This window comes from Rutidosis leptorrhynchoides, chromosome 2 (genome assembly GCF_046630445.1).
Source record: "Rutidosis leptorrhynchoides isolate AG116_Rl617_1_P2 chromosome 2, CSIRO_AGI_Rlap_v1, whole genome shotgun sequence".
Taxonomy (NCBI): Eukaryota; Viridiplantae; Streptophyta; class Magnoliopsida; order Asterales; family Asteraceae; genus Rutidosis; species Rutidosis leptorrhynchoides.
In genome coordinates, this window is record NC_092334.1 from 124668683 (window position 1) to 124678933 (window position 10251).

Here is a 10251-nt window from a genome sequence, read left to right on the forward strand (position 1 = left end):
TAAACTGGACGTGTTGCTTTCCAAATACAAGGTTAGCAAGTGGGTGACACAAAACCGCAAGTTTTGAGCTAAAATTTTCAAATCTGAAACCCATCAAACCCACAAAAATATTTTGCAAACACCGGTAAAGGGTTATTCCGAAAAACTTATCTAGGGTAAAAACTAGATTTAATTTTCAAAAGATCAAATGTTTTCATAAAGATCCAATTTCCTTAATGGATCTAAATTTTTATAGTCATGTGGGACTGTAAATCATATCGTTACTACCATTGTTTATATCACCGTATAGAAATCACTGATGTACAAAGTGTGAAGAATAAAGAAGTGATTCTAGTATTTCAAGACGATATTGCTTGAGGACAAGCAACGCTCAAGTGTGGGAATATTTGATAATGCTAAAAACGAACATATATTTCATAGCATTATTCCTCAAGAAAGACAAGCTTTTAATTGCAACTGTTCTATTTACAAGTGATATTCGTTTAAATAATAAAAGGTGAAGACAAAAGACAGATTCGACGAATTGAAGACGCAAACGACCAAAAAGCTCAAAAGTACAAAAGACAATCAAAGAGGTTCTAATTATTGATAAGAAACGTCTCGAAATTACAAGAGTACAAGATTCAAAACGCAAAGTACAAAATATAAAATTGTACGCAAGGACGTTCAAAAATCCGGAACCGGGACATGAGTCACCTCTCAACGCTCGACGCAACGAACTAAAAATTACAAGTCTACTATGCACAAGAATATAATATAATATATAAATAATTATATTAATTATTTATATTTTATATTTATATATAAAATCCGTCGGCAAGAAAGACTCCAAAAGTTTTGAGCTGTAATTTGAAACTCCGCGACTCGCGGAGTTTGAAGGCCAAAAAGGCCTCGAGTCGCGGAGCCCCCAGTTTTAAAACTCCCTATAAAGCAAACCGAATTCTGATCATTTTCATCCATCTTTTTCTTCTTCTTCTCATACGTAAAATATATATTTATATTTATAATTTATATTTTAATTTTAATTATAATTTTAATAATAAGGGTATGTTAGCGAATATTGTAAGGGTGTAAGTCGAAATTCTGTCCGTGTAACGCTACGCTATTTTTAATCATTGTAAGTTATGTTCAACCTTTTTATATTAATGTCTCGTAGCTAAGTTATTATTATGCTTATTTAAAACGAAGTAATCATGATGTTGGGCTAATTACTAAAATTGGGTAATTGGGCTTTGTACCATAATTGGGGTTTGGACAAAAGAACGACACTTGTGGAAATTAGACTATGGGCTATTAATGGGCTTTATATTTGTTTAACTAAATGAAAGTTTGTTAATGTTAATATAAAGATTTACAATTGGGCGTCCCTATAAATTACCATATACACTCGATCGGACACGATGGGCGGGGTATTTATATGTACGAATAATCGTTCATTTAACCGGACACGGGAATGGATTAATAGCCACTAGAATAATTAAAACAGGGGTGAAATTACATTCAAGGGTAATTGGTGTAATTGCTAACAAAGTAGTAAAACTTTGGTTTACACGCAGTTGATAACCTGGTGTATTCATTAAACAAAGTATTAAAACCTTGTTACAATTCGAATCCCCAATTAGTTGGAATATTTAACTTCGGGTATAAGGATAATTTGACGAGGACACTCGCACTTTATATTTATGACTGATGGACTGTTGTGGACAAAAACCAGACGGACATATTAAATAATCCAGGACAAAGGACAATTAACCCATGGGCATAAAACTAAAATCAACACGTCAAACATCATGATTACGGAAGTTTAAATAAGCATAATTCTTTTATTTCATATTTAATTTCCTTTATTTTATATTTAATTGCACTTCTAATTATCGCATTTTTATTGTTATTATATTTAATTGCACTTTTAATTATCGTACTTTTTAATTATCGCAAGTTTATTTTATCGCACTTTTATTATTCGTAATTTCATTTATCGTTATTTACTTCATGCTTTAATTTAAGTCTTGTATTTATTTTTAATATTTTACATTTGGTTTTAACTGCGACTAAAGTTTTAAAATCGACAAACCGGTCATTAAACGGTAAAAACCCCCCTTTATAATAATAATATTACTTATATATATATTTGTATTTTTATAAAAGTAAACTAATATAGCGTTGAGCTTTGTTTAAAAAAAAAGATTCCCTGTGGAACGAACCGGACTTACTAAAAACTACACTACTGTACGATTAGGTACACTGCCTATAAGTGTTGTAGCAAGGTTTAAGTATATCCATTCTATAAATAAATAAATAACTTGTGTAAAATTGTATCGTATTTAATAGTTTTTCCTAGTAAAATATAAACTATTTCGTATACCTTAGCTTTGACATCAACCATCTGTAGCAACCCGATAAAATCGTCATTGACGGCGCCGTCTACTTAGGTCCCGTTACGTGGTCATAAGTCTTTAAAACAACGTTTGACTAAAATATGTCGCATTCATTTCATATGTAAAGATGTTTCAAAGTTTACAAAGTAGTTCAACGACTAATACGATACAACAATTTTAAGTACAGATGAAACCTATGCGACACAATTTAGTGTAAAGTCAAAAGACACTCCATGTATGCAAGTATACTCGACATCCAAGCAAGTATCAAAAATAGAGTGCGGAAGCATGTAACACATATCGTTCAAGGACCTGAGAAAAATATAGAAAATCTGTCAACGAAAACGTTGGTGAAATCATAGGTGTAGTAAGTGAGTACATAAGTAAGTAAGTTGAACCACAAGATTTACAACGTTGAAGTAATAGTATGATCATTCTAAAAATGGTTATCACGAGCACCCAATTATCAAGGCTTAACTAACGTTACCCCATCACATAGTGTTAGAACCTACACTTTATTCTCGAAAATATATTTCATCCGCATAACGGTAGCGAACCGTCCGAATGAGGGTTTGTCAAACCTATATGGCCATACAATATAAGTTCTCGCTTACACCCGGCAAGTGTAACTAATGATAATCGAATTGAGGATTTTTGTTCTAACTCGTACGTAGAATGTTTGTTTCCGTACTTGTGTTCACTTTGTAAAATGAAACGTTTATGTTTTCTCATCCCAAATGTAAGTTTAAAAGAGTAAAAGTGGGACTATGATCTCACCTTGATTGCACGAATATAAATGTACTTCACAAGGTAACGTGTGCAAGAACGAATTCTAGTCTTGACCTAAACAAATAGGTTGTATCAATATCGATAAACACGTTCGGTCAAAGTGTTCAATTAGTCCTATGGCTCGTTACGACTCAATTTCGTTGCATGTGAATCACGTTGTCAAGTTTCATGCAAGACACAAGTATAAAAGTACGCTAGAACGATTGCATAAATATTTGGTTAAGTTTGGATGAAAGTGAACTTTGGTCAAGTCAAAGTCAACGAAAAAGTTAACACGTTCGGGTCGGGTCTCGGACAATTTTTCCGAGTTTTATAATCATATATGAGTATGTTAGAACAAGTTACATGTTAATTGGAGGTGCATAGCATAGTTAGAATTAAACGGTAATTGACCAAGCAAAGCAAAATCTGATAGTTCATTTGGACGGCGTCCAGATTGGCTGGACGGCGTCCAGATGTGAAGGGCTGGACGGCGTCCAAACACCTGATCAGTTGCAGTTGCTGATTTTTCACAAGTACACGAACTAAACTTTAATCAAACACATTTTATGATCCGAAAACATTCAAAACATGCATCTTATATCACCGGAAAGGTATTTTGACGAGGAATGCAACTAACCACACATCATCAATCAATTCTAGCATTTACAACAATCAAAACCACATTAAATGCTCATCATTTATTACATTCAAGTTCATTAAATGCGTTTCATGATTCGGGCAACCAATTTACATGTATGATATGCCGTTTCGAAGGTACTTGAACATACATTGCAACTAAAAATTTACAAACAACTTTGCCAAGCATTTAATGCATTAAAATTCACATTGAAGACTACCAAACCCTAACCAAAAATCACAAACTCATAAATCATATTAGTGATGTTTTCTTAATCAACCTACACATCAAAATGAAGCTAGTGATGCTAATGGCACATTTAGTACATGAACTTTATCATAACAACAACATTTAATCATCCAAAACTCAAGATTAAACACACACTTTTCAAGTTCATGCTAGTTACACTAAAACAACGAGATCGAGCATACAAATCATATATTCATGTTAGACTCGAGCCATAGACACTAACTAACACTTTTATAAGTCAAAAATATCAAGAACATAAAATCTAGTGTTTTTAGAAAGTTACCCAAATGAGATGAAGTTGGTATGGATTCGAAGAGGAAGTTGCAAGGATTTCAAATATGTAATTTGTTTTGATGAACGCTTGCTAGTTATGATTTGGATGATGAATATTTGAAGATGAAGAATGGAGAGAAAAGATGGAAGTATTAAAAAGTGAGAGGTGATGAATGAATGGAGGAGATAAGATTTGACCATTTGACCTAATCAAATCTTTGGCCTCTTGGCAAGTTTAGTCCCTCAAGTTTAAAAGTGGGTGCGTGAATTACCTAAACGAGATATTTCAAAAACGCGTATTAACGGAAGATGTTATAATTATATAACGGACTTTAAGATAATTAAATGAAAAGTAAACGGAAAAAGACGGGATGTTACAACATTAGAGAAACACTACCTTGATGCTTAAAACTTTAGAGTTGGAGATGTTGATACTAATAAACAACATTAAGAAGGTCTGAACACTTCAATAACATTAAAGCCATAAAAAAAATGGGTCAAAACTAATGTACAACAGCCAAGAATATATAATACAAATAAAATATATCTGAAATGATATTCTCACAAAAACATATATTGATTTTTTAGGTTTTCCATTTGTACAAAAAAACTCAAACCTTACAAAATTCTCACCCACTACATTTGTTGATTCTAAAATTTAACACACTGTGTCATATAATAATAAACTTACTGCTCCACATAAATATGCCTTAGCTTTCCATACTTTGAGCATTGATATTGAACTTCTTCCTTGATATCTAAATAAAAAATGTTGCCCGTCCTGTATAAATATATAAAAGTGTGTAGGAGATTTAATAACAAATGGAAGGAAGAGTTGTTTAATTTACACGACTAACCTCCAATTCATGATCAAACATGTTTTTCAACAATACACATTCACTGGTAACACCAATGCTCTATATGGATGGAACCGTAAAAGTAGGAACCGAAAGAGCTACAGCCGACATTGATGCAAGGCCAGGAATATGAACAACCCCTGATGCCGGTGGTAGTGGTAGGCCCATACTATTAGTGAGGGGACCCCCATTGAGCCAATAACACTGCAAAATTATAATCATTAGACTTTGATCACAATATATGTTACAGATAAAATAAAAGTATAGCTGAGAATTCATATTGGACCTTGGTGTGGTTCCACTACGATCCAGATTCTGCATTAGAAGTGCCCGAGAACGTTCAAAGACTGGAAGTCAAATATAAGTTACAATCACTACACTAAAGTGAAATGATATTTGTAAATCAGTATGAGTATGTAAATAATAAGACAAATAGAGGTTGCTAACCAAGCCACCACCATTATCATCGTCGAAATCACCAGGGTTAACACCCATTTCTTGCATCCCAGATTGATCATAATAGCAGACACCTGCATTTGTAGTTATATTGTTAAGATTAATATAAATATACATATACTGATATACATATTAATATTCAAGAAATGACAAACAAAACTAAACAAAAAACAATGTTTTGCCACCTACTGGTGTTACTTCAAGAGGTGTTCAAATACTTTGCAAAAACTTCATAAATAAATTTGCGAATACAATTTACGACTTATAAATATAAAAAACTGCTATATAAGCATTACCTAATATCAAAAGCAAAGAACCAAATAATTCACGTAATAATGATCAAGTCGAAACATGGATTTCCAATTGCAATATACAAATCGCATGGCAGAAAACGGTCTGACATGTAACTTATTTATGTCATTAAAATTATACCTTCATCATTCGACAAGTAATTTCCAACTGTCCATTCAAACTCTGGTAAGCCCTGACAAAATTCACATAATTATTCTACATTTATAATCAACTTCGGTTAAGGAGAAAAATGGAAATAAAATAAAGAATAGATAAAGTAGTATATTGATAGACATTTATGATCACCTTCTGATGCGGTGATTTTTGTAAGTGGCGATGAAGAATTATTCGATGGATATGAATCAAAAGAGTTGACTGATTTTGAGTAATATCTTTCTCATAACAATTCATATTACACAACGATAAGTGACAAACCAACCGGTAGTTTTACCGTTATACGTGAACTTCACCACCTGTTTCTTCTCGGCCATAGTATCTTGAAAAAGCATCACTCTCCAACGTATACGGAAGCTAACAAAAACAAAATCATATGTTAGAACAATAAACAGGCATACTGAATATTATTAAAGTTATTTGTTGGTCCTTTTTCTAGTTCAAAAAGATAGTTGGTAATGTTACCTGCTTATTAGATAGTTTATATTTTATAAGCAACTGCTCATTTTCTTCAGTGGACAATATTTCATGTTTCGGCGTAGCAACATGTGTTGTGATGTTTACAAACAGATCGGTAATCTAAAGACACGATTTCAATGCAATGAGAATTTCAACAATGATCACTTAAAAAGATTACTTGATGTAAAGGTTTGCCCAACAGTATGTACAAAGTTACATATCCAAAATGTCAAATATGGTTGGATGAAGAAAAAAAGCTATCATAAAGAATGAGATGAAAAAAGTTGTGCCCTGTAGCACAATTATGTGCTTGTAATTATTATGTTCATTCTGAATGTAAGAACTAAAAGTTGTTCTTTCTATCTAACTTTACCATGTTACTTGTTGCAGTGACAATATTTACTCAAAAAATACTGGAAATAAACACCTTAAATGAGAAAAATTGAATAACCCACCATTAATTAATTGGGACACTTAATTCAACAATTAGTTACAGTACTAATCAATAGAAATATTTGAAATCTTACTGGGCAAAATTCCACTTTGAGTTGGCATGAATCAAACTATTTTCGAGCATAGTGGTTCAGGTTGACCTGCAAAACATATTAAACTTGTTAAGCTTACCAAGCAGAGTTAGAGAGTTACATGAAAGATGCATTGCACTACTATTCTCACATATAAAAAAGCCAAATTATTACTACAGCTTTAGGGCTAGTTTTAACATGATATCGTAAAAAAAGCAGACAAGTAACCTTTGAGTTACATTATAGTAGTATCTTCTATTGTTTCATAATAACAAACACTTCACATTGTTCAATAGAAAAAGTAGCACCATCGATTAAAATAATATATACATATTAAGTATTAACCTACACATTACATGAAGCTCTAAAAGCATTTATTTGAACTCACTAATTATACTGAAGTTCTAGATTCATAGTAATATATAAAAAACTCAATAAAAAATGTTGAAATAAACAAAACCATTACCTTTTTAGAAGGTTTGGAGGCTAACGAAGCACAAATACGGAGTTGATCCGGATCCGGCTGGTCACCAAGGCAAAAACGGAACGAAACACGGAGAGCGAGCGATTGATTATCCCGCATAAATCAAAGAGAAGAAGCATAATAAAAAAAATCAAATAATCAAATTATAAAATAGTCCATGATTATTAACATTAAATCGGTTGATGATAAACAACGATTTATATTTGCATACCTCGAATAACACATTTGCATCATGTCATTAAACTCGAAATCGTTGATTAACAGGTATAGTAAACCCTAATCGAATATGTGGATCGCTAGTATTGGTTCAAATCTCGTCACGCCGAACAGATGATTGATAAACGATGATTGTAAAGTGGGGTTTGAAACCCTAGAAAGCGAAAACAATTCAGGGAGAAGTAGATGAACGAACAGGTTTTTTTTAACCCTAATTGATGTTTGAGGAAGAGAAGAACGAATTTGGGAGAAATCAGAGACAGAGGCGGAGCCCTAAAACTGATTAAAACTGCTTATTTTACGAACATGTAGTTTCATAGGGACACGTGTTAATTTGTATTTTATTTAATATTAATCAAGATTAATTAGGGATTTAACATGTCAGCAAGATTAAGAGAGGATTAAGGAGCAGATGACAAGGAGAATTTAATTTCATGATTAATAATATATATATATACATATATATATATATATATATATATATATATATATATATATATATATATATATATATATATATATAGTGGTAGGATCAAGAGGGAAGGAACCAATCGAGGGGAAGCGGAGGGAAGCAAAATTTTTTTTTCTTTTCGTTTTTTGAAAAAACTTTGTTCACGAACATTATAGATTGGATGAAAATAATAACATTTAGAAAAGACACTTCGTGATGAATGTTATTATTTTGGCGGAAAAACGCTCAAAGAAGTAATATATAACAATTATCGTGTCTTTCGAGCGTATGTTGAGGTTTTAGATATTAGGGTTTAGATATTAGGGTTTATAGGGTTTAGATATTAGGGTTTAGAAATTTTGGGTTTAGGGTTTAGATATAGGATTTAGATTGAGTTTTTAACACGAACGGTTTAGAGTTTAGGGTTCCATAAACCCAAAACACCAAACCCTAAACCCTAAACCCTAAACTCTAAATCGGACTAAATTTTACTTCACAAAATATGAAGAAAAAAAAACGTTAACATTCTTCACGAACAATATTATCTTGAATGTTATTTTTGTCGATCGTTTTCCCGCCAAAATAATAACATTCATCACGAAGTGTCTTCTCTAAATATTCTTATTTTCATCCAATCTATAATGTTTGTGAACAAAGTTTTTTCGAAAAACGAAAAAAAAAATTTACTTCCCCCCGCTTCCCCCCGATTGGTTACTTCCCCATTGATCCTGCCCCTATATATATATATATATATATATATATATATATATATATATATATATATTTAACCGAATTCAGTTATATATGTGCCATTTTACAACAATTCATTTATTTATTTTAATATATATATGTATATATATATATATATATATATATATATATATATATATATATATATATATATATATATATATATATATATATATATATATATATATATATATTCAATGGTCCTGTTTTTAACCCCCTTTTTATTTAACCGAATTCAGTTATATATGTGCCATTTTACAACAATTCATTTATTTATTTTACAACACTTAAAAAATTAATGTATATATGTATATAATATAAAGGGAAATGGTTCAAAATTCCTCAAAATCCTAGAATGTTTAACGATATGCTCTTAAATTTTCGTAAATGCAAAAATGCCCTCGCACCATGCATTGTGCTTGGTTATCGATGTGTGTTACCAAGATAATCACCGAGACAACTTATTATCCTTGCAACTCGCACCAAACATGAGCAACATGCACAGTGCTTAGTGCGTGTAGCACTAGAACTTTGAATGACCCTATCTTTTGAATCATTATTCTGATACGGTCACCAATTTTAAAACATCCGAAGGTAGCCCAGTGGTTGGAGCCCTTAACATCCTTGCAAGAGGTCTCAGGTTTGAATCTTTAGGTGGCCACGAAAAGGTTGGAAACAGCCAGGGAGTATTCCTGATGGGCTGCGTACAGTAGAATATGGGGTCGGATTACTCGTCCTTCTCGGGTAACTAGAACACGAAAACCTTACAACCTTTATTATCTCAAGATGTATTCGTTGGAAAGCTGCTGAAGTGACAAAAATAATTTTGAAATTAGACCTCATATTGTGATTTACGTCAAATGTAGAAATGTTCGATTTACGAAATATGTCTTAAGATCCAAATTGATTGAAGGGTTTCGTTTACTTTTAGTCACAATTGGTGATACATTTCACGAATTACAATTTAGAATCTTCTGTAGCAAGTTATGAGTGGTTGAAGTATGTTTAAAAGTCACAATCCATGTAAACCTCAAAATTAAAGGTCTTCGAAGCCGAATTAAAAAAAAAATCTTAGGACAAACCGCCTATTTGCCATCGGATATATCTACAAAAATACATGATTTAAAAAAAATGGTTATTAAATTGGGACAAAGAATCAAAAGATACGACCATTCAAAGTTTTGGTACAAATCACACCACACACCGCGCACGTGTTTGGTGCGAGTTGGGAGGATAATAGGTTGTCTCGGTGAATTATTCGGAATTACGCACTAAAAACCA

General features: G+C 32.1%; 1 protein-coding gene across 1 annotated transcript; it reads right to left on the minus strand.

Annotated features, from left to right (window-relative positions):
- Positions 1 to 6365: 6365 nt before the first annotated feature.
- LOC139888237 (DNA-directed RNA polymerase V subunit 5C-like) lies at positions 6366 to 7652 on the minus strand. Its single transcript, XM_071871260.1, has 3 exons — positions 7536 to 7652; positions 6552 to 6665; positions 6366 to 6443 (listed from the first exon to the last, which is right to left on the minus strand). The coding sequence occupies exons 1-3, from the start codon at positions 7650 to 7652 to the stop codon at positions 6366 to 6368; spliced, it is 309 nt and encodes a 102-aa protein (XP_071727361.1).
- Positions 7653 to 10251: the final 2599 nt, after the last annotated feature.